The sequence below is a fragment of the Lucilia sericata genome, unplaced genomic scaffold, assembly GCF_015586225.1.
Source record: "Lucilia sericata isolate MDLA Ls3-8-SP2 unplaced genomic scaffold, ASM1558622v1 Contig000045F_arrow, whole genome shotgun sequence".
Lineage (NCBI taxonomy): Eukaryota > Metazoa > Arthropoda > Insecta > Diptera > Calliphoridae > Lucilia > Lucilia sericata.
This window is the reverse complement of record NW_023994083.1, coordinates 1,021,619-1,047,905: the sequence shown is the minus strand read 5'-3', so window position 1 is coordinate 1,047,905 and position 26,287 is coordinate 1,021,619. Positions and strand designations below refer to the sequence as shown.

Genomic DNA, 26,287 nt, shown 5'->3' with positions numbered 1-26,287 from the left:
ATGAGTTGCAATTCGTTTCTAATTCAAATGAATTGTAATTCATTTCCAATTCAAATGAATTTGCCAAATTAGTTGCAATTCGTTTCTAATTCAAATGAATTTGACAAATGAATTGCAATTCATTTGAATTGAATTGATTTTGAATTAATTCAAATGAATTTGAACAATGAATTGCAATTCAAATGAATTAAATCAAAAGTGAGCAATCAATCAAATTCAAAAGCAGATCTAGGGGATCTAAAAATGAAATTTCTTCAAACCAAAATGAAATAATTCTGTACGAAAATTGAAAAGCTGATCTTTCACATATAACTAAATCAAGAAAATATTTACTTAGAATTAATCCTTCACCTTAAACAATAACTTTCTGTAGATTTTTAAGTAAATCTACAGTGTAGTTTTACTAACAAAATCAATTCATATTTCAATCAATTCAATTCAAATGAGTTGGAAATAATTTGCCAATTCCTTTTTATATCCACCATTAAAAAGAATGGTGACACATCGAAATATTGGCCATAGACCCACAAAAGTATATATATTCTGGGTCCTTAACAAATTCTAAGACGATCTAGCCATGTCTATCTGTTGAAAGTACAATAGAGTCCGAACGGAATGTACTAGAGGGTTTAAATTTCCACAAATATTCTCTATAGGTAAGGTTTGTTTGGTATTGAAAATGGGCAATATCGGTTCACGTTTTCGGATAGCCCTCATACAAGATGACCCTCGAAAAAGAGCTTTAACGGTTTAAAAAGTACTAGTATTTCATATGAGCCAAAATCTCTCTACCAAATTTTATATGGATCGCTCAATAATTGAACCTACCCCTTCAGATAATTACTTTAACGCTCATTACTGACTTACTGATTACTGAAAGTACGAGTATAGAGATGAAATTTGACATAAATAAGATTCTTACGAAACCAAAACCTAAGAAACTTTTATAGGAACGTAAATCCGAATTTCATGTGGAAAGTGTCAGGAATTGATGTTCGATGTAAACATATTTTATATAAACCAAAATCGGTCTAAAAATATTTATGAAGAACGGTCAATAATTCACCCTACCTCCCGTATAAGATCCTCCTCAGTAAATTTGATGAGTAATATCACTCTGATGTTTATAGGGGAACATTCCTTTTACGGCATACGGTTTGATGATGGGAATATAAGATTCGACACAACCGAATATAGCACTCTTACTTGTTCTAATTCATTTGAAATAATTCAAAATCAATTCAATTCAAATGAATTGGAAATGAATTGCAATTCATTTGACAAATTCATTTAAATTAGAAACGAATTGCAATTCATTTGAGTTGGAAATGAATTACAATTTATTTTTACCAATTTCATATAAATTGACTCATGTTTTTTATGTAAAAAGAATTACTCCAAAATTTGCTAATTTAATTCACAAATAATTCACGAATTAATTCAAAAATTAATGATGTATGTACAGCTCTGAAATTTAGAAACAAACCTATGTAAATTAATGATCTTTTGTTTTCTTATTATAAATAAGCAAATTCTGGAATTAATTCCTATTTTGATTTAATTTTGTACTCATTTCTTTCTTTATGAGTAGAATCATTGCAATATATGGTAAATCCAGATTTTCTTAATTTGGACTAAATACGAGGGATTTTATTGCATTAAAAATCGATGAACCACACCAGCCTGCTAATTAAAACTGGTACCGGTTGCTGACAGTGATGCTTATAAGAAAATCGAAAAGCTGTTTGAAAAAAGTACGTTTTTGCATTAAATGCAATATAAAAAAGTATATGTATTCATGTGTATATAACATTTCTCTACACAATTTAAATTAACCGAACAGGTTTTTATTTTAACGAGTTTCTGATTACACAGACCATCGATGAAACATTTTTTAAATAATTTTTAGTAATTCTAGTATTATTTGGTGTGCTGATTCTTAATATGGAAATAAAAAAATTGAAAATTTTGTTTCTATCAGTGCGTTTTATTTTTATTAAACAAACAACATTTTTTTGTAGATAGGGCCTTTTATTTTTTGTCAATAAAATCGCAAATCATGGTCGGAGGAGTCCCATTTTTTGTGTGAACATTTGTTTTGATGCAATACATTAGGATCAATAATAAAATCGATTTTGAATTTTTGGTTCTCCATGTGTACTTCGTAAAATATATATATACATATATATATATATTTTTTTTGAAGAGGTTAAAAAAACACTTAAAAATCAAATTTATTTGCAAGTATTTGTGTTAATTTCATTGTATTTTTGGTCTTACGTTGTGGGTAATATACTTCAACTTTTGAGATCCAGTAAAAAAAGCTATCTTCGGAATTTTTTAAACTTTTAACTTTAAACAGCTATAACTTTGTAGGCTTTCGCTTAAAATTATTCACGAGAAAATAATTATTTTAATACTATTAAAAAAATAAATCATAAATTTTTTGAACCCAATTTTAACCTTTTTCGGTTTTCAGAGTTCAGCAAACCTCAACTTTTTGTTTTTTAATGAGAACGAGTAAAAAAAAACTAAATAACTAACTTCCTTGGTTCTGATATTTTTATTTAATAATATATATTTAAGAAATTTATTGACGAAAAACACTTTTTTCTGAAATAGGCTTCATAAATATATATATTTGTGCGATACTAGTCTTTGTAAGTAAATTGTGGACATTTAAGTATTTTTTTGAAGGGAGCTCTGTTTGTGAGTCAAATATGGTACAATAAATTCGAAATCCGAAAAATGTTTATAAAACTTAGCTGAGCCATTTTTATCGAGATACAGGTTATTTAACGGACGGACGGAAGGACTAATAGAATCAGAAAATGATTTTAAATCGATTGGTGTATTTAAGATGGTATAGGATCAAAATATTTATGACTGTCTCAACAACATATACCGAGTTTTTGCTGGGTATATGTTGTTTAGACAGTCATAAATATGATGAAATTTTATTGTCAACAGATTTAGTTCTACCTGCAAACATTTTTCATGCCATTCCAATTAAACTGATTTTAAACAAAAACTATATGAATACTAAAAAAATTGTAAATGGATTGAGAACGTGAAGTACAAAATATTTGTAATATAGGTTAATGTATATAAGTATGTACATATGTACTACATATATGTCTGTATATATGTATGTATGTAGATGGTACTTATACAAAACCAAGAATGAAACATGCTCGTTACGAAAAAATAAAAATAAACAGATTTTTTCTATGGATTGTAAGCCACTTAATGTCCATTCAGTAAACACCTACAGTGTTCTTTAGAGTCAATAACTAAAGTTGTTGATAATGTTCATGTAGTTGCTTTGTCGGTCGATTGGCAAGTTTTACACTTTAACCGTATATTCAGTCGATATAAATATGTATGTATGACTATGTTGTAACCGTAAACATTGTAAATATGTACTGCTAAATATCTTTGTATGTACATTTGACCTGCACTCGAAAAGTATTTTTAGTGGGTTTTAGTGATACATGGGCAAATAAAGGTACTTTTTTGATTTCTTCAAAATAATGAATTTTATTTTTTTTGCTCCTCGATATTAATGAGTTTTTTATTGTAATTTTAAAAGTATAGACCTTTATTTACCCAATTTTTAACTTTTCTAAAAATTTTCGGTACGTGTTCCCGTTGCACAGTGTTAAATTTTCAAATTTACCCAGCAAAAAGTTACATTACCAAGTTCGCTAACAAATCACTATATAAAGAAATACATACAAATAGGGAGTTAAAAAGATGTTTTGTTAAAAAAAATATCGCTCACACAGAATACGAACCTAGGCTTCTTGTTCTTGTTAGTTCGCTGTCATACTCACAACACCACTGTTTAGTTTTTTATTATTCGCCAAATAATGGTTTTAACACAGAAAAAAATTTTCAATTTTGTTTTCTTTTTTGTAAAACACAATTCTGAATTCGATATTAAATAAATGCAAACAAATGACAAAGCCGAAAATAAAGTTCTTCTAAATTAGACTAAAAGAAATTCTTTACTATACTCCTTATAAGTAATATAGACGGTATGTGGTTGTCTTTTAAAAGTACGTTGTTAGTTAGTTGTATAAAGGAAAATATAAATCCTTTGTGGCATACAGCAGATATTTTTTTATTTTTTATGTCCTTGCAGGAAGACAATTTTAGATATAATAGATATATTAGAGAAGTTCTTAATAAGATTTTTAAAATCAAAAACAAAAATTTTTTACGTCGTTTAGTTTTTGAGTAATTAATTTTGGGCCACACAAATTTTAAAATCCAACACTGTGCGTTGTCCGATTGTACTAAAATTTTTAAAATAAATAAATCCAGTCCATCCAAAAAAATCTATATTTTTTGTGCACCTTTAATATATAATACAAACACATACATATACACTGCTAGGATTGCTCTTATCCTTGTTATACATATATTTATCAACTTGTGTCTCTATTCTACTCTACTTCAACCTGCATGTTCATACTTGTACAATACGTGTCTAGTGGACTGTAAGTGATTACAATATAAATTGCTACATGAAATAAATAAAATAAAATAAAAGACAGCGATAAAAATACAAAGTAAATAAAAATTTTGTACATTTTTTACATTTTCCTTAATAAGCACATACATAGTTTACATGACAGATGAAATTATATTTGTATATCCGACATCAAAAATTGACGTTAACACCATGTTGGTGGTATTGAACCTATTGATCTGTAAACTTAGAACAATTATCTTGAACACTGACTGACATACATATTTTCCGACCATTCCATAAAAGTCAAATATACAAAAATAAAAAAATATATTGTTCAATCGATATCTGTATATAAATTTGAAAATCATCGGCAAACTAATTAGTGTCTTTTATAATAATCTATGTTTGCTCCGAAAACAATTAATTCAAAAATGAATGATTCATTTACAGCTCTGATAACTAGTAGAATGATTCATAATAAATTTTTAAATTTAATAGAGATATAAGTTACTTTAAAAATTGTTTATGTCGAAATTTGTTATTATACAGGCATTTTAAAGCAAGATATAAGCGTTAAAGTAATTTTGGACGTGGACCGATATTGTCCACTTCCAATACCAAACAAACTGCATCAACTAGAAATTTCTGCTCTCATGAAATAACTCCCCAAAACAAAAATGAAATAACTCCCTAAAGATTTGTTCAGAAAGCAAAAACAACGCAATTAGGGGATTTAATTCGTTTTTTGGGGCATTATTTCACATTTAAAATGGGGAGATATTTCATTATGAAATAATTCCTCAAAATTCAAAAATGAAATAAATCCCTAAAAATATTTTTAGGAGAGTTATTTCATTATATTACATTTGTCACACGAAATAAATAATATATGTCGGATAGACGGCCTTCGGCCGGGCGCAAGGGTTTTATCCTCTGGGTTACATTGGCCACCGGCTTCGCTAAGAATACACTCTCCTTGTATCAAAAGTGTTCGGTCTTAGGCCGGCTATTTAGGAAATCTTTATGAAGCGAAGCCGGTGTTGGTCATATTATAGAGTGGTAAATCCTTGCGTCCGGCCATAGGCCGGCTATTTAGGAAATATTTATTAAGCGAAGCCGTTGTTGGACATACCATAGAGTAGAAAGTCCGTGCGCTCGGCCGCAGGCCGGCTATTAAGGGAATCTTTCTTAAGCGATTAAACTGAAATGTATTAAACTTTGAAGCTCCACTCGAAAGTATGAGCGACCTACTTTTTTAGAAATGTCACTAAAACCGACTTCCATAATTTGTTATTTTTAAATGGGAACTTATTTCATTTTAAAATTAGGGATTTGTTTCATATGAAATAAATCCCCAAAAATGGGGTGTTATTTCATTTTAATTTAGGAAGTTATTTCATTTCATTGGGTCTTTTTTTAATTTTTAAATTGGGGAATTATTTCATAATGAAATAAGTCCCCAAATTTGAGGACTTATTTCATTTTTGTTTTGGGGAGTTATTTCATGACGCCCTTCCGGTTGGTCTGCGTCGTATTTTCAACAGACAAACGGACGGACATGGCTAAATCATAATCGTATCTTGGATAACTTGAATGCTTTTAAACAATAAAACAATTTTATTGCATCAAATATGTATATCTATAATTATAATTACTGGAATATAAGTTTTTGTAAATCAGATTAGATTTATTAACATATTTTATACGTTCGTATTTTCAAAGTTCTCTTTCAAATTTTTATTTTATTAAAGTTATTCAAATCAACTACGTTGGTATAAGTGTTAACACTTCCCGTATCAAACCAAAATCAATATTTAACACCAATAAATTCATTTTATTTTATTTTATTTTATGAGGATAATATTTACTCTTTATGTTTATTTTACTCTTTATGTTTACACACTCTAACTCAAACGAAGAAAACACTGTTATTTGTAATGAAAACAAATTCGAGTTAAGTGACCCAACTTTTAAAATCGATGTCTTACAAGGTTAGTTAGTACTATGGGATAGTAGACCAGACACAAATTTTCAGCTCTATTGGTCAAGAACTACCGGAGACAGAGGGGGTCAAATTTGGACATTTCTTTTCTTCATTGTTTCCAATTTTAAAATTTTTTTTCAGAATGGGCCTTTTTTTTGCTTAAAAGAAAGCTTATTCCTTTAAGGGCTTTATAGTCCCATAATAGGATGCGAGTGGGATATCTATCAAAAAAATATTTTTTAACTCAAGAGTAAATTCCCCTATTTTTTTCAAAATGGACGTTTTTGTTGTATTTTTTACTTAAAATAAAGCTCCATCCACTCCATCACGCCACCAACCAGTCAGTCAGATGCTTGTAGTCGTAACAATAATTTGATCCCTTAAGTCAGCATATTGTAATACAATGAAATATAATAATAAAACTTTTACAAACAAATAAAAGTTATATGAGGACTGCAATAGTTCGGAAAGGAAAACGCGGTACGCGGATTTTATGTAATTTTAATTTTAATTATTTATATACCCAAACTACACTTTTATAAAGATCATTTTGATTTTTTATTTTCACATTGTGATATAAATTGTTAGTTTTTCATAAAATTCTTATAAAACACATACAAGGTGGTACTATTTAATCATTTCAATTTTCCATGTCGGCTTATGTACATATTTATGTATGTATCTAAATATGTATTTATGATGTATATCAGTAGTATACATATGTATATACATATGTACATAAGTATAAAAATGCGTATAATTCTTATTCTAAATAAAGTGTCCCCAGGAGCAATATTTTTTGATCCCTGTAGGGAACTGATATTTTCCCGTAGTCAGTACAGTAATACGCTTCATTTGAGAAACATGCCGACAAAAAAGTTGTCCACCGGACACTCTAGTAAGCAGTATTACATAAATACATTTATATGTTCTTATTTATACTGTGTTGTGGTTTGCGTGTACGATTTGTTCACATTTAAATGTAAAGTGACGTATGATTAATTTGTTTATAAATATTAATCATACGTTTGTGTATGTGACTAGCATGCTAAATGTTTGTCAAAGAAAGTATTTAAAATCGTTTCTTGTTGCTGCTGTGTTTTGTTATATTTCAAATTTTAAGTAGTTAATCATTTTTGTGAGTGAGGATGTTTGGTAGATACATTTTATTACATCCAATTTTAGAAATATATGCTCTTACAATATATTTTCTAGGAAGGGAACAAGTACGAGTGTTATAATTCAATATGCCGAATCTTACACACAGAATTTAATATAGTAAATAATTTATTGTAGGAAATCGTTTACTTAAAATTTCATCCTATAACCCTAAGTTTGAACAAGTTGCCCTATCAAAAAATTTATAATAAGTTGCACTTTAAATTACTATTACATACCATCTGCATTATTTTTAAGTATTGTAATAATAACTTACGCATAAACGTATATAATTAATAATAAATATCAAAGTTTTTGTATAGGGGAGCATTCCTTTGACATCATGATTTACATGATTTTATGGTGGGTATATGTATAAGATTCGGCATTGCCGAATATAACTTTTTCATTAATTCTTTGCTAATAGAATATGTAGGAGTGTTGGATATTTTAAATATCAAACCCCTCCTTTCTTGAAACACAAAATAATGACATTTTTGTCTATTTTTAAACTCAAATTTAAATTTTCTCAAAAGAATTGTTAAGCCATTAGCAAACAACAATAGAAGAGACTTGTATTAAAATATTTATAATAGATCGACATAAATACAAGAACAAAATAAAATAAAAAAGTTCCGTTTTACCTGGAAAAATAAGTATTTTGGTCACAGATACTTTAATTTAAAAATCAATAAATTGTTTTTTACGTCGTAAAAATACTTACATACATTTGTATATAAGAAACAATTTTACAGATGAATTTTCTATTATTATATGTTTGTTCAATAAAAAAAAAACTATTACAAATTATCAGAAATAGTTGTTTGTGTTTTAATACAAATTTCAAATATTTTTTGAAAGTGTTGTAACAATTAGTACTTTATATTTTTTGTTATTAAGACCTATGGATTTACAATGTAGAATCGATTTATGTATATGTATATTTTATACATAAGAGTGAAAACATTTTCACACAAAAGTTTATTCCTAAAAAATGATCAGATCCCTCATATTTATGAAAAAAATAATTGATAAGTAGAAAAACTCAAAAAAACATAAAATCGTCAATAACTTCGTATTAAACCGAACTTATTGAGAAAATAATCTCGATTTGCAATTACTCATATTTTTTACTAAAAATATATCTTTTGGTGTCGTGAAGTAGTGCTATTCTCATAAGAGAATAGTCATAGTTGAACGAAGGAACTTTTGGTATAACATATATAGTTGCTCGACGTATTTTTATTGGATCTGAGTTGACACAAAATGAACCTTTGATAAATTAAAATTTGTTTGTGAACAACGCCTTTATGTCTTTTACAAAATTAAATTGCCTATAATCTCCTATAAAAGAGAGTATACCTTCTTTTGTCTGTCTTATAAACATATCACAAAATTTTAGATGCATCAGCATTGGTAAATTATTCAGTAGTTTTGGAGAACCTGTTTTACAATCTTAGTAATTCTTTCTGGGACTATTTATGTATGACTTCCGAGAATACTTCTTCCATGTAAATACTTTAAATTTAGTGTTAGAACTGTTATAAAAGTAGTTATGTGTTTTTTGTTAGGTTTTCAGGAGAATAAATATATTCCAGAATAAATCGCTATTTCTAATCTATAATTAAAAATATGTAAAAAAACTATACATAACCGATTTTGTTTCAAGCATTTTGGAGCAAAATATTTTGAAATTGGAAATTTTTATTAGACATAACTGAATTTGTTTGTTTGTTCACATAACTGTATGGTAATTGATAATTGTTAATCGATATGTTAACTAAACAAATTTAATATAAATCGATTGAGATTTGCCAAAAAAAAGTAGCACACAAATATTCAATCTAATTCAACCGAATCTGATATCTGTTTTTCTCTATCACCTACCATTTTCTCGCCAAATCCATCGAATATTTTGTTCATATATTACGGACATTTTATAGAATTGTAAAAGTCTACTTACGTTAAAGGGTTAATTTCGATTTTTTTTCAATGTCGTCGTATATACGGGTCTTCATTATATATTTTTCCTAAGTTTAATTTAAATCTGTTGAAAACAAAATACAAAATAGTATTTCACTAGCTTGAGTTTGACCTTCACAGTTTATGGGTTAACATTATTCGATTATACTAAAACTTCAGATGTATATTTTGTATTATCTTGAATTTTAAACTCTATAAAGGTTTTATATAAATTGCATAACAGTAAAAAATAATGGCCGTTTTTATAATTTTACCAAAATGTTGTTTTCTCCGAAATCATCAAAATTAAAAACCCTGATACGGCCTAATTTCTTTACTATTTTATTCCCTACTTTATTGTCTATAAGTCACAGGGAGATTTTCTTAAAATTGTACGATTTGCTTAACAACATTTTTTAATGTTTGAAACTGGAGTTTTGAAACTGCTGATATCCCATTTATGACTATACCCCAAATACGGTTTACGCTATCAAATGAAGACAAAACTCACATTTAAGTTAATACGATGTATTTATTGAATGGGATGATTTTATTAAAATATTTCTCAAAATTTGTTAATTTTTTTTTAATATTTCTCAGTTAAGTGTTTTATGACACTAAATGATCGGAGGAATTTCTGAGACAAATTCACTAATTAAAAATTGCACTTGTTTTGTCACTTACAAAATTTGCTAAAAAAACAACATTTCACTTTCATCGGACTTATGGTTCATGAGTAATATATACTAAAAAATGTTTACATTTTTTCATAGACAGACCCTAATTTGTCAATTTTTCAAATTGAATCTTACATACATATTTACATGAATAGAATAATAAAAACAGAATATTATGAAAAACTTTCGCTATCATCTAACATCCTGTCACTTCAACATTTTTAAGGGGCTATATACGCACAATGAAAACAAAGAAAATATGTTCGTTTAGTAAAGCAAGGAACCATGGAAGTAGTACATCAAATTAAGTCCTAAACAGGCCGGAATATACATACATATATACATATGTTGCTAGTTACCGACTGTTGCTGTTCTTTGTGCTACTTAAATTTTATTATTTTGTGGCTGAAAAACATAAAAATACTGATGGGAAAAGTGTTCAGCCAAGCATATCGTCACATAAAATAGCACAGTTAACTTTTTATTTTTGTTAGTTTGCTTTAGAAGTGCTTACAATCTTATAAATAAGATCGTTGTTAATAATTTATAAAATCAATTTATGCTTCTATTTTTTTTTTTTTTTGCTATAATACAGCCATCTTGTGTTTCAGGTAACGATATCTATTTGAGTTTGGTTGACATTTTTATTTAGATTTAAGGATTTTTGAATTTTTACATTTTATCTACAGTTGTTAAAGTCTATTTTTTAAATTATTACTAAACATTATTCAAATTTTATTTTGGATATGCGGTTTGCTTAAGTATTTTATCATTACTCGTATTCTAATTTTATTTACTTGTTGTATACAAACAAAAACAGATTGTATTCGTTATGTGAAATACTAGCAAACGTTTAAAAGGTGACGTTATTTTTCCGGTGGCTCCAGAATGGAAGTTGATGGTGTTGCCGGATAAAATTAAAATTTCGTTTATTCTAAGATACCATTTCTTACTATTTTTGTTCTAGCGTCAATATTAGATGAGGATAAAAGGTCCCTTTTTCATGATTATTTTCATATTTATTCTAAAATTATGGTATCAGAAGAAACGTCCTGGAGAGACGCTTTCAATTGCATATCAGAAATTTTTGTGTAACAGCAAAAGAAATCGCAATTTTAAATTTTTTCGCTAAATGTTCAGATTTTTACATTTTAACACAGATAAATATAATATAGTCTGTTGGAATTAATATATACAATTTCCGTTAAGGGCTTTATAGTCCCATAATGCGAGTGGGATATCTATAAAAAATATTTTAACTCAAAAAGCAAAGCAAAAAAATGACCACAAAGCTCTTAAAGGAAATGGTCTAAGCTTTCTTTTCTATAAAAAAAAATACAAAAAACACGTCCATTTTGAAAAAATAGGGGGAATATATATCCCACTCGCTTCCCATTATAAAGCTCTTAAAGGAAATTGTATAACCTTTCTTTTGAACAAAATAGGACCCATTTTGAAAAAAAAAATTAACAAAATTATTAAAAAAAAAAATATTTTGGAAACAATGAAGTAGCTATCTGGATTCCTTTGGACAATTTTGCTAGTACCAATAGGTGAAAACCTAAAGCCTGTATGACCAAAATTTCCAACTTTGACCTCTTCTAAGTCCGGCAGATCCTGACCGATAGAGCTAAAAAATTGCAACTGGCCTATTATCCAATAGTACTAACCTTGGTGCAAATTTCATCCAAATCGATTTTTGAGTTGGGTCTCTTGACATGAAATTGCTCATTAAATTTTACTAAAACGATTTTTTCCATTTTTCAAAATTCAACCTAGATCGAATTTTATTTAAATTTATCGAATGTACGCTACCAAAGCATTGTAAAATAATGTAAAGAACAACATACAAACCATAATTACCAAAGCAGTCATTACAAAAAAAAAAAACACCCATTAAGGATAAATTGTTTTAATATTTTAGTTTATGTGATACATATTATGTATAGCTAACACAATATCTGGGAGAAAATAGTTTAAACCCTAATTTTAATAAAATACAAAACATATTGAATTAAAAAAACATAAAAACCGTTTCGGTGGAATTATATGGTGTTATAATGCGATAATTTCAATTATATACATTCAATATTTTAAAAATCTAAAATTCTTCCGAAAAATTACTTTAATTTTTAATAAATTTAGAGTCATATACACAATTGTATTATATCATTGAAATCGTCCATCAAAGATCTTCATATGATACTATATATGGTTATTTGCTAGAAATATGAAATAAACATTAAAAATCACGAATTGCCACGCCACATATAAAGTCGCATATCTCAGAAAATTCAACAGATACGAATAAAAACTTAAACGTCAATATGCACACTTGGGGACAAAATAGGCGGTCTATGTACCTTCCATGTTAATTAAATATAAAAGTTTGTTTATCTGAGAAAATAATAGATATAATAAATATTAGAGAAATAGGCAAACAAAATCCATGTGGGGAAAAATGGGCGGGCTTGCAATATATAAATAAAAATACAAAAAAATTTAAAAATTAAAATTTATAATTGTCTTGTTTAAAACAGGGTAAATACACGTAATTCATATATATATTGTTTAATTGTAATGTGTTCAGTTTAAAAATTATTTGATTCACGCAACTTAAAAGTGGAAGACTCTAATATTTCAATGTTTTTTTCTTGACTCGAAAGTTGACTCAACAAAAAATAAAATTTTCGAAAGTCGTACAAAAAGAGGATTTTTGTAAAAATGTTGCACAGAAAGGGAAATTTTAAAGCAAAAGTGAAAGAATCGAAATAATTAACTTCATCTTAATTAGCATAAAATTATAATAATAAAAATCAAATATATGTATATATAGTGATACAAAATGAAAATTTCGCCGATACACTCACCATCAAACCATTTACACCCATTCTCTGTATTTATCGTCATGATATTTTGATATTTTGTAAGTTGCAAGAACTACGACGATCAAATTGCGACTTTAGTAGCACTACGGTAACGCTGATTTTATGTATGTATATAAATGTTTCACACTCTTGGGTATGTGTAACAAATTTTTGTTCGTCAGTCTGCACTAATGTGATTAATTATATACATAATTTAATTTTATTGTTGTTGTACAAGTTTTACTTAAAAACTTTTTACACAAGAAGACATTTCTATTTTATAATTTTAAATAGGATACAAACTCCACCCAAAGTATTTTTTGGTACGTATCATCAAAATTAATTATTATTTTTTGGAGGAATACCTCTAAAGCGATGCGTTTTAATGTACTAACTGCGAGAAAAATAAAACACAATTTCTTTGAAAAGGTCCTCAGTTCCTTAACTGAGATTAAAAATCTTGATCTCAAATTACATAAAAAGAATGTATGCAATCTTTTCGGATTGGGTGTCAAAAATTCCATGATTTTGAGCTTATCGCGGGAAAAATAATTAAAATTTTTATTAGTATATTTCTGGTCCGCAAAACGAATTTTTTTGTATTATAAGTGCCATATAAATTTCAAAAAACTCTAAAAATTCTAAATGAACTTTATTAAAAAAAATTCGTGCTCCGATTTTTTCATGAAAAATTGAAAAAGGCTATATATGGTCAATTCCATAAAGAAATAAACCAAAACTGAAAAATCACTTTTTTGCTCATATTTCCGTTAATTATAATACATACTACCCCTTCAAAAATCGGTAGATCTAAAATGAATATAAGCCTAAACCATTATGCCGATTTTCATATCATTTCATTCAATGTTTAATTCCAGAAAAACACTTAAACGTCCGTAACTCACTTCTAATTACTAGTATTTTGATAAAATTTGCCACAAATAAGTTTTATATAAATAAAAATCCTACTCTCAAATATGTTGAGGGTCGGTCCATATTTGACCCTAGTCGCAATATAAAACCTGTTTTTTTATCTATAAATTTCTTAACATGTATATAGTTCGGCCATGTCTAACTGCACTTACTTACTTTTTATTTATTGAAGTGTGTGTACGTATGTATATATTTGCAAAATATATATTTTATAACCTAAAAAAAATACAGGCGAAATATCTGTCACGTACGATATTCAAAAATGTTCATTATAAAATTATATTAATTTTTTTATTTAAAAATTATGGATTACAAATTACACCTACAGAATTCGCAGATTTTCGTAAATATTTACATGTACATACTTTAATAACACTTGTCACGTATGATATCGCCATATTTCAATCTGGCAGTTCTTGACCGACAGAGTTGAAAATAGTACTAATAGTACTTGACACGAAATTGTCCATATATAAAACAAAGTTGTGGCTATTTCTGTAGAGGTACTACAACATTTAACATACATAATATCAGCACTATAATTTCACCTAGCCACCAAAGGCTATCTGTCACTACTTCAGCAATAGCAAAACAAAAGGAACAACAGCAACGCTAAATAAAACACACAAAAAAAAAACAAAATACACAACGCTATGAAACCAACAGCATTCAAAAATACGAAACAAAATACACAAAAAAAAACAAAAACAAAACCATACCAAACAAGATACACAACGCAATAAAACCAACATACATCCAAACATAAATCTTTTTCCAATAAGCAGTGTTGTTGTTGCTTATTTGTCAAAGCATGCAAAATTTTTTTTTATGAAATTTTCAGAATTTGTCTCGAATTTTTGCTTATATCTCCGTTATTTATGGAGGGATTTTGCTGATTTTAAATAGGAACATGGCTTAATCGACTCCGCTATCTATAAGGATTCAGAATATTTGTCGGAAAATTATAAGTTGGAAATTACAAACGGAATGAAAAGCTTATATATGTATACCCTTCTCACGAAGGTGAAGGTATAAATATATAGTATACATACTTCTCGACGAATGAAATTGTAAATACGGATTTTATTAAACAAAAATGTCCTAATTAGGGAAAAATTTGTGTGACTTCCAATATCAACTATTTAAATAATACTATTAACTCGTTGACGCTCACTCACTATTATATTTATGTAAGCCAATGATAGAATTCCTCATTATAAAAAATATTCATAATATGAAATAAATTTCAATTTAATTTGCAAATATTTACGTTATTGAACATTAACACCATTTAAAGTTCAGTTAAAACACTGAACTTGAATTCAATTTAGCTTTAAATAAGGATATGTTTATCGCATGAATTTCAAGTGATAGACAATTACTCATATACACTATAGCAGTACATGCTCTATCGCTTAATCTAAGAAGTACAAAATATTATGACGTCACACTGAATTGAGGGCTGACTGGCTAAACGATTTAATCATTATATAAATGATAAATGTCTGCAGTTGGGTAAATCCTAAATATGTAGCTTTTGATTCACAAATTGCAGTCATACCCACGCAGTCAAACAAAAACAACAGAATTTAGTCCTAGCAACCTTCCAGTTACAATCGATATTTAAATAATTGCAATGACCTTGATGTTTTCCTTATATTTATTTGTCCACCTTATGTCTGTATGTGTATTTATTTCTGTATATGGCCATGTGTTGCTATAAAGTGCCCAGCAGTTCGGGATAACAGTCCCTAACCTGCCACTTAGGTTTACCCCTAGCTACCCGAATAATTAGGCTATTTGAACATATGGTTGTCCTAGGAGTAAGTCGGTTGTTACCCGACAAAGAGACAAGGGTTATAGGGAGTCAGGAACATTGCTATCTTTTTAACTTTACTTCTATGTATACTATCTATGTATATAACTAGGTCTTTGATGTGTCCTAGAAGAGAGTTAAGTGTCTCCACGTAGATAGTCGACTAGTCCGTCGAAGTTTAACTTTAAAAAAAATATGGAAAAAATAAAAAACTTTTTTATTAAAATTACTTTTATTTGAAGTTTTAATAAATATTGAAGTATTTTTAATTCATATACATATATTTAAGGAGTTTATTAATTTGAACCCACAAATGTATATGAAGGGCTTATTGCAGTAACTCGATATGCCACCAACCATCACAATTCGATTTTATGTGCTTTTTGAGTTGCTAGGAACCATATCTAATGTCCCTAAAGAGATTTTTAGCGTATTATGGTAAATTGGCGATATAAGGGTCATGCCTCTTTTTCCATTTAAACAATTTGAAAAAAATTTTATTTCATAAACTCGATATGCCACATATATTTTTTACACTTTTTAAGAAAGTCCTTTATAATGATGGAGACAAAAGCGGAATTGATATTTTTTTATGTTACTGTGATAGAACAAGTTAAGACAAGTATCATTATACGAAGAGAAAAATTTTTTGCTCAAAATATCGGGAGATATAATTTTTTGAAATTAAAGTGGCTTACCTTGTTACTGCATAAAAATAATTTCATATATAATTATGTTGCTTACCAAGTTCTTGCTGATTGGAAAATTTTCGATTGCAAAACATCAAAAAAATTTTGCTTATAGATTTACTTTCATTTCGTGGAAAAATCTTATATAATGTTCAAACTATGTGCATAATATAAAGTCATATTTATCGTACCAAATTAGCAAAGACATTGCAGCATATCCTATAATCATTGTAAAACATATCACAATCATCAGCATATATAAAAAGCATAATATTATAACGCCTGTGATATAAAGTGCATATCGAAACATCTTTTGAACAATGGACTTGAAATTTCTAAAATCCGTTCAAGACTTCTGACACAAAATGCTTCGAAATTGGTTCAGATGTTTAAAATGATGATCAAGAAGCAGAAAATCAACTATGCTGAATAAACGCAATATTATCTCAAATTTTAATCCGAATTTTAATCAGTGCAAAACCCAAAACAATGTGTTTTATCATTCTATTTAAAATAGAATCAAACCACAGGACCTGCCTTTTACTGCAGAATAAATAAAATAACTAAAAATATAAATTTCATATTGAAAATAAAATTTATAAATTTTTTTGTAGCAAGAACATGATAAGCCACTTTGAAAATGTACTAGAACTTGTTTTTTGAAAATAAAAAAATGTTCAAATATTGTTAGGCAATAACTTGATAAGCCACAATTTTTTGCTAAAACAGTGGTTTTCACTTTATTTATGATATCCATCTATTGGCATACGATAGTTATCGACCTTATATGATTATTAGGCGTGTTTAAAGTACAAATTAAAAAAAAACATTTTTTTGAGAATTTTTTTAAACTTTAATGTCGATTTACTCAAAATTTTATTTTTGTGGCATATCGAGTTACTGCAACAAGCCCTTCATATATTTATCAATTTCTGTTAAAATGTTTTAGATTTAACACATCTTTAATATGTATGTATATTCACTCTTCCGAATTGTGAATATTTTTTTTTGCATTGACTCTTTGTCGAACTAATGGGTAGGTGGTATGTGCACGAAAATGAATAAAATAACAACAATAAAAATTGTTGAAAGAAATATAATAAACTTTGCTATAAGAAATCATCAACTACAACGGCAACAACAACAAAAATGAAACCGACATTAAGTTATTGTACCTGTATAAGTAAACTAAAATACAACAATTATTTACCTACATTAGGGGGAGACCCCAAATTTTGTCGAAATTCGGAACTAAAATAAAAGAAATTGTTTCTCAAAATTTGGGTTATCAAATTTCTACATACATTTTTTAAATAAAATAACTAAAAGATGAAATAATTAGGATTTTAAACTAATTACATATTTACTGCAAGACTGACATAATCCGAAATTCCGGTCTTTTGAACTGAAGGCTACAAAACACGCGTAATTTATTAACTTTAAAATATTTTGTGAACTTAAAAACTAAAACACATGTTTTTACGTATATAAGATAAATAAGAATTAAATTTCAATTTAGATGAGACACATATTAACCTCTACTATCAGAATCTGGTTAAATTTTTCAAACCCCTTGATTTGTTTAAAAGTTATTTAAAAAATAGTAAGATGTTATTCAACATTTAAAGCCATTTTTCTCGAAATTACTTGTTTTTGTTTATGCCAGTCTTGTGGTAAATGAGCGTTATGTACATATAGGGTAATTTCAAAAAATTTCGAACAAAAAAGTTGGATTTTGAACATGACCCTCTCCGATTTCGAGAAAATTCGGTACACACATTCTTCGTATAAATACGAAATTTGAAGTTCTCCAAAAGTTCTAAATTCGTTACGATTTAGATTTTATCGAAGTTCAAAGATAATATTTTTTAGGACTTTTTTCAACAAGCATTAAATTTGATATCGTACGTTTTCTAAACTAACTATCCAAGTTAGTGCCTAATAAAAGCCTATATCTTGTAGTTTATCGTTACTATTATTAAAATATTATAGTTTTAATACAAGGATAATTATATTCAAAAATGTCCTTGAGTGATGGATATCTCAAAAAAGGTACCTTCCATTTTTGTATTCCTTCACCAAAAGTAGCTTATAGTGTCATAAGCAAAACATAAAAAAAAATTAGAGTGGGACAACTCAAGAAAATCATCTTTTAGTAAAATTATATAATATATAAATATATAAATTTAAAAATTTATAAGTTTTTGTTAATAAAATATTCATTTTTTCTTTGAAAATTTTCAGACTTTTATTATGATTATCAAGAAATAAAATTATAAATCTTGAAATTTGTATGGAATTGATGTGAATTATTTAACTAAAAGTTGATTTACTTGAGATCCCCTCATTGAAATTTTTATATTTTATTAAGAACACTATAAGCTTTTTTGGGTGTAGAAATAAAAAAATGGAAGATACATTTTTTGAGATATCCTTGAATGAAGGACGTTTTTCGATGTTTTCTTGTGTTAAAACTATAATATTTTAAATAAAATATGATCAAACTGAAAGACAAGACTAAAAAGGTTAAAATCGGATAAATAGTTTAGAAAATATATAATATCAAATTGTATGCATGTTGAAAAAAATCTTAAAAATTTAAACCTCAATTAAATAAAAAATTAAATTTTGGAGAACTTTAAACTTCGTATTTATACAAAAAATGTCTGTACCAAGTTTCATCAAAATAAAGGTGAGGTATAAAACCTGATGAAAAATTTTGAAATGTTATAATGATGTTTTCGGATACTTATCAAGAAAAATTGGAATCCACATAAATACATACATATTCATATGTATATTCTATTGCGTCGTATGACGTTTTTAATTCGATGATATGTTCTTACCTGACTGATAATATTCAATTACTTCAAAAAATGTAATAATCCAAAAATCAAAGACCTCTATTTATATTCAAAGATATGACCATTTCCTCGTAATGACAATTAACATTTTAGTTGTCTAGTAGTAATGACCAAATATCTTTGGATTCTTTATACTCTACTAACGGTATTCCATCCTGGTCCACATATTGAGGACAAAACGTTTTAGTATTATGATGTTTAAAATTTTAACCGTTCAATGGGGAACCAAAGAATTCTGCTTATTTTTGACAAATTCAAATCTGAAACCAGGTCATTTCAGTTTCATTGAGTAAAAATTAATTTATAACTTTATTCGAACAAACAGAACAGTAATTTAGGCCATATCATGGAAATATAAATGACTCGTGAAGAAATACTTTATTTAAGGTCCTGCAATGGACCGATCCTCACAGATTTTGTCGGAGTCGTTGAATTTGTTTTTCACATAAGACTTATTTACCGAAATTCATTATAGTAGTTTTCCTGGATAGAGCTATCTAGCCATTCTATCTATGCCACTCTTCTAAAAGAGCGTTTTGTGAGCTCATCGTATGTTTTAAAACAATCTCAATATTTTTCGCGCGTTATAATCAGCAAGTTATACAGCATGCGTAATTTCGATCATATTTATGTTTTTAGAGGCTACTATTATTTTAAAGATCAACATTTTAGGGTTTTTATTTTTTGATATATTTTTCTTTCATTGTTGATGAAATTTATTTCATTTGAATTTATTTTCGTTCTACAAAAAACGAAATACAACGCTGATCAGCTGCCAACGCGTCAAAAATTTTAAAGTTTATGAACCTTTCGCGACAGACCTGTTAAAAAATACAATGGGTTTAAATGAAAGTATTACATTTCAACTTTTTTTGACAGAAGCCTGTGTGTTTGTGTAATTCCACTTTAACTCTTAATTAGTGTTCGATCATCGAAAGTGGTCCAAGAGGTTGATTAATCACCTAACTATCTTTAAATGCTGAGTGGGTAGTTTCAAAAATTTATTTATTTTACCTATTTTTACATTTTTATTATTTTAAGAAAGAAGATGAATCATCATTTAGTTTAATTTTATTATATTCAATTAAAATATAAAATGATACTGCGAAATAAAATGAAAAAAATCTTTAAAATATAAATCATGAAAATAAGATATTTAAAGCGAAATATTTTACTTTAAAACTGGTGTAGCCAAACACTTTAGATACTCGTGTATTTCACATTTAATATATTTTAGTACAACTTTTATGTTGAAGACCTTTGAATACAATTGGCTTTTCTCTACTTTTTTCTAACAAAGGGTTTTTGTTTGGTAAAGATTTAAAAACAGAAAAATTAATAGATGTGTCTTTAGCAATCCCCCCAATGATTTATGGGATTTTCAATATGAATGGCATAAAAAGGTTGTGTTTTCTTTTGTAAGACGTACAATACAAACCAAAAGTTTGTATAAAAAATTAAAGACATTTTTAAAGGCATGTATTTAATGAAGTAATATGTTTTTTTTTGTTTAATAATTTCTTTTGCTAGAACTTAGTAGTCGTCAGGTTGAAATAAAAATACATACTTTTATAGTTCTTTTTTTTAACCAACAAAACTTTCTGGTAGTTAATATATAAGTTAAATATTTGTTCAGAATTTTATTTTACACCACTATAGTGGGGAGGGTATAATGCGTTTGGCTGATGTTTGTAACATCCAAAAATATTAAAGTGTACCAATCGGCTCAGAATCACTTTCTGAGTCGATTTATCTATGACCGTCCGTCTGTCTGTCTGTGTGTCCATGTAAACCTCGTTCGTACGCTACAGGTCGCAATTTTCAATATAATTGAAAAGAATAGGCCATTATTAACCCTCTGTTAAAAAATCTCTTTTATTGTCAACAAATTGTTAAAATATTTCTGAATTAAGGTAAAAATCAAAATTGATGCTTTATTATTACCACGCTCGCTTACAAATAGGGAGTTAGATAAGTACTTACTACAATCGCCTGCAAATAGGGAGATAATTATGTAGTTTTGTTTCTGAGAAAAAATGTCTACGAGGATACGCCAAATGCGGCTATTAAATACGAGTAAGCTATGAAATTCGACATAAATAAGTTTAAGTTACAAGACAAAATCTCTCTGCCAAATTTTATGAGGATCGGTTCATTATTGACCCTACCCCCCATATAAGGTCACAAAAATACTTTAACGCTCATTACTGTATTAAAAATACGAGTATAGCGATAAAATTCTACACAAATATGTTTCATACAAGCCGAAATCTCTCATATTTTATCAGTATCGATCCATAATTGACCCTACCTTCCATATAAGGCCCCCTTCAGCAAATAATTTCAACGCTAACTGTCTTAAAAATACGAGTACAGTGAATAAATTCGACATAACTAAGTTTATTACAAGCCAAAATCTCTCTACCAGATGTTATGAAGATCTGTTCATATTTAATCCTATCCCCTTCAGAAAATTACTTTAACTTTTATAGCAACAAAAATCCCTCTAAAGGCCCTATTCAAAAAATCAAAAATTCAACATATATCAAATAAATGAGAAGTCCTTCCAAAATTTACTTTTATTTTACGGCACAAAATTTGATGGTGGGTATAGAATATTCGGCATGGCCGAATTTAGCACTCTTCCTTGTTGAATCTCTAGTTGTTCTACGAATTTTTGGAATACTTATTAGTGATCTATTTGGACTAAGTATTATTTTTGTTATGTTAGCATTTTCCGGGTATTCAGTTTAATAAAGATTTAATTTTTTATGAATTATTGCGTGATGACACTGGCTATATTTCCTTTTATATTAATTTTCTATACCTTTATTTTGAATATTGAATATGACGACCCAAGTTTAAAAATCGAAACATTCACTTACCTTTGACTAACGTCAATATACCCAGAGGCATTACTAGAACTGCAACCATTAAATCTGTTATTGCCAAAGACATGAGAAAATAATTTGTGACATTTTGCAAACGTCGTTCCCATGCAATGGCCAGACACACCAGAATGTTACCGGCAGCAGTGCCAATCACAAGTATCAAAGCTAATAAGGCCCAATAGTTGTTGTTTAAATGGGTATTGTCCAAAAATAAAGTTGTGGAAGAAGGAAATGTTTCAGTAGGTGCACTATTTGATGTTAAGGTGGTGACAATAGAGGTAGAAGTTGTTGTAATCGCACTGACGTCGGATCCAACAGATTCTTTGTAAAGTAGATTGTAATCGTAGTCGAATGTAGTAATGTTGCTATCAGTATTATCACTATTTATAAATATAGTGTCAATCTCTTGTTGCTGATACGTTTGGCCGGGTCGTATCAAAAATGATGTTTGTAGTTGCAGCTGGTATACTTCACTAGAGCTGGTAACCGTGTTTAACTGCCATGTATTGCTGATATTTCTGTTTCCACTGAATATCTCATTAACTTGGTTAGTTTTGAAAATGTCATCCATGTTATTTTGACAATAATAAATTTATTCGACACATTTATTTTTAAATTTATACAAATCGATCGGTTATTACTCAGGATTTTCTTTTAATTCATTTTTAGTTTCACTTTATTTCCGATTCTAAAATTTCATTCTTAAATAACTTCCTTATAAAATATTCTAAAATTAACAAAAGTAGAAAACCGTTATTCGCCACTGCACTGTACTCTCAGTACATTTTGCTTATTTAGAAAACGGATATTATGGTTTTGTGTTTAATTTTGGTTTATGTTTTGGGAAAAAGTAAAAGTTCGATTTCCTTGTGAAATAAAAATACAAAATCATTAGTGTGTTTTCCTTGTGCGCTTTTGCGGTTTTGTTTAAATTCCGGTTGTTGAATTTTCATTTCTGTAAAATTTTTCAGCATAATTTTTTTAATTAACTACTTTATTTGAAAATTAGTTTTTATTTATTTTGTTGTTAGTTATTTCCATTAATTTCACTTGTCGATTTTGTGTTTAATAATTATGAAGAGGGGTTCTTACTTTTTTCCATGCTTTCTTTAAATTGGTACCTTTGTGGTTGTTGAAACTTTTAATTTGTATTCATTTAAATGTTAACTGTAAGTTGAACATTTAACGGGTAATTAAATTTGTAATTTGCATGTTGCATCGCTAGAAATACATAAAGAAAAATTAAATTGTGTTTTTAATAACTTTCATAAATATTTTATATAATAATAATTTTCAAATTAATTTTAAAAGCTTAAACTCTATATTTGACCATAGCTCTCTCAACGAAAATGTAAAGACAATTTAAATAATCTGTTTAACTATAACTTATCAAAATTCAAAGCTAGAACTTACAGCATCCCTTGTTGATTTTATGTCTCCCCAGCAAAACAAGACGTGCAAAAAAAGTAGTAAATGCATGGGTTGAACTGATAATGAACTGGTTCATATTTAGGGCAAACATGCATGATTTTAACATTAGCGTGTCATTGGCATGCATGGGTTCGTATTTGCAAAAATAGTTCGTCATTTAAATGAGTTCTTATAACCGATGAATATTCGATGATTCTCAAGCGAATTTTCATTGGTGCACTATATTTATTTAAAAATGCATTAATGGTATTTCGATTTAATTATCAATATTTAAATAATTTTTTTGCGTGATATTGATAAAAATAGAATAAGATAAAACATAACTAACTGATTTTGATTGGATTTAAATTCATGCAGAGGAAAAATACCCATTGTGTTTTAAAATCCGTTAAGCAGTCTTGGTTTTTTCCTTCTCTTATTAATCTACTTAATATTACTAATTTTAATGGACTTAATATTACTAATTTTAACAAAAATCTAATAAAAAATTAATGTAATTTTTAATCTTTATTGTATGAAATGCACGTTTTCGTTAAATCTCCTAAGAGAATACCAAATTACAGTAAAATATTACAATTCCTATAGTGGAGTTACATGAGTGAATTTGGGTTCATTTTTCATGCTTTCACTGATGACAAATTTATTAGAATTTAGGCATGTATTTAAAACGCATTAAATAGAATACTTACTAAAGAAATCATGAATCTTCTTTAACAACTTCAAAATTTTTTTGCTGGGTCATTAGATGAAGTAGTTCTTTATTTATTTCTTAAAATATGCCAACTCAAAAATATTGATTTTATAAAAGTAAATTTTCGGGTGATTTACCTGATTTAAATAGTAAAGTAATGGATTTAAATAGTAAAGGAATGGATAAACTAAATTTTTACCAACCACACAACAAAAACTGGGAAATAACTTGTAGTTACATGACTACTACTTACCGCCTTCCATACTTTTAAGAACTCTTATAAGTCATTATATATAATCCGATACATAAGTACTTTATTTTGAGTTTTTTTCGTTTTATTTAAACATTTTATTGAATTTTATTGAAATTGCTAGCGAAACTTTTTTACACACACAGAAATAAAATATTTTTTTCCGTGTTAAAACCATTATTGGACGCACAATAAAATACATACATTACGTAACTACATCCATATGTAACTATATAAACGACTTTAGAACGGAGCATATTTTTACTCAAAAGACGTAAAATTAATTTTGGGTTGAAGATTCTAAAGGACGTCAATTTTTAAATTAAGTTTAGATAAATTCATTATGTATTTTCAAAAGAGTTTTTGAGTAATTTTCTTAATATATCAAAAAAGATATCACCAGAGACAACGAAAACTTTAAAGGCAAAATATCTCCTTATTTTGACCTAACTTTTGAAAACGGATTGACCCAATATTAAGTTTACGTGCATCTGCGTTTTTCTGTGTCATTTTCACATACTTAGAGAGTAATTAATAATAATAACAATTTGATAAAATGACCCACACATCAGCAATATTGTAAAATTTTTCCGGGATTGAAATTTTTTGTTATCAATTTCCGGAAATGAAAAAAATGTGGGAAATCTCCAGATACGCTACAGCCTCGATGGAAAGAATCGTCCAACTTTAATTTTCTTATGCAATGTTCATATTAATCGTTTTAATATTTATTGCTTAACAGCTAACGTTAATTATCATCTCATTCTCACTTAATTGAATTTTCGTCCCTTGGTTCTTTTAGTATAAACTTTTACGTTTGACCAAAGCATGACATTTACGTTTCAGATGTGTGTAAGAAAACGACTAAAGTTCCTTAAGAAATAAAACGGAATCATGAGTGGTTTATGAAAGTTTTTTTCTTAGAAAATATTACCCAATCGATAAAAGCAAAGAGAAGTAGTTAATGGTCCCAAGACGAATGAGAAGCAATGAAAAGGGCAACAACATGAACTGCAAATATATAATAATGTAAAGCTAAGCTAACAGCTAATTAAGTAAGTTTTCTAATATGTATGTAAGTAGTTTTATTTCTTTTACTTCTCTTAACCTGTAATATATTTAGATGAAATACGTATATATTGGGGTGGCTACCAAATGGAAGTTGCTAATATTCCTGCCGAAAATGGAAAATTTAGTTCTTTATACCATTTCTCGAAATTTTTGTACTGAGGCCAATATTTGATGACCTGGATCAAAGGATTGTTTACATATTTCTTATAAAGAAAATGTACGCAAAGACGTGCACATTTAGTATGTGCGATTACATGAATATTAACATATTTTTAATTTTTATTTTTTTTTTTTTAACTTTTGTTTTTTTTTTTATTGTTACGTAGTGAACACATTAACCATTTTCATAATATATTGGATTTCTGCCTTTCAACAAATAGATATGGGCATTTCCACCGAAAAGTCTACTTTTGTCACATCACGTCACGTACCGTTAACTGCTTATATCTAGGCAAAAAATATACATATTTTTAAATTGTTTATATTTTTATGGAGAGCTCTAATAGCTCTATGCATAGGATGA

General features: G+C 27.9%; 2 protein-coding genes across 4 annotated transcripts in view; one reads left to right on the top strand and one right to left on the bottom strand.

The window, feature by feature from the left end:
* LOC119615002 (putative odorant receptor 85e) overlaps positions 1 to 26,287 on the top strand; it is a 206,978-nt gene that overhangs the window by 30,852 nt on the left and 149,839 nt on the right. The gene's annotated exons all lie outside the window — the stretch shown is intronic.
* Positions 1 to 26,287, bottom strand: part of LOC119614940 — a 42,593-nt gene that overhangs the window by 11,333 nt on the left and 4,973 nt on the right. For all 3 annotated transcript variants that reach the window (XM_037971031.1, XM_037971044.1, XM_037971037.1), the window contains one exon: positions 22,316 to 23,542. In XM_037971031.1, the coding sequence (XP_037826959.1) occupies positions 22,316 to 22,892 (577 nt within the window). In that variant the 5' untranslated portion in view covers positions 22,893 to 23,542. The remainder of the gene's footprint in view (positions 1 to 22,315; positions 23,543 to 26,287) is intronic.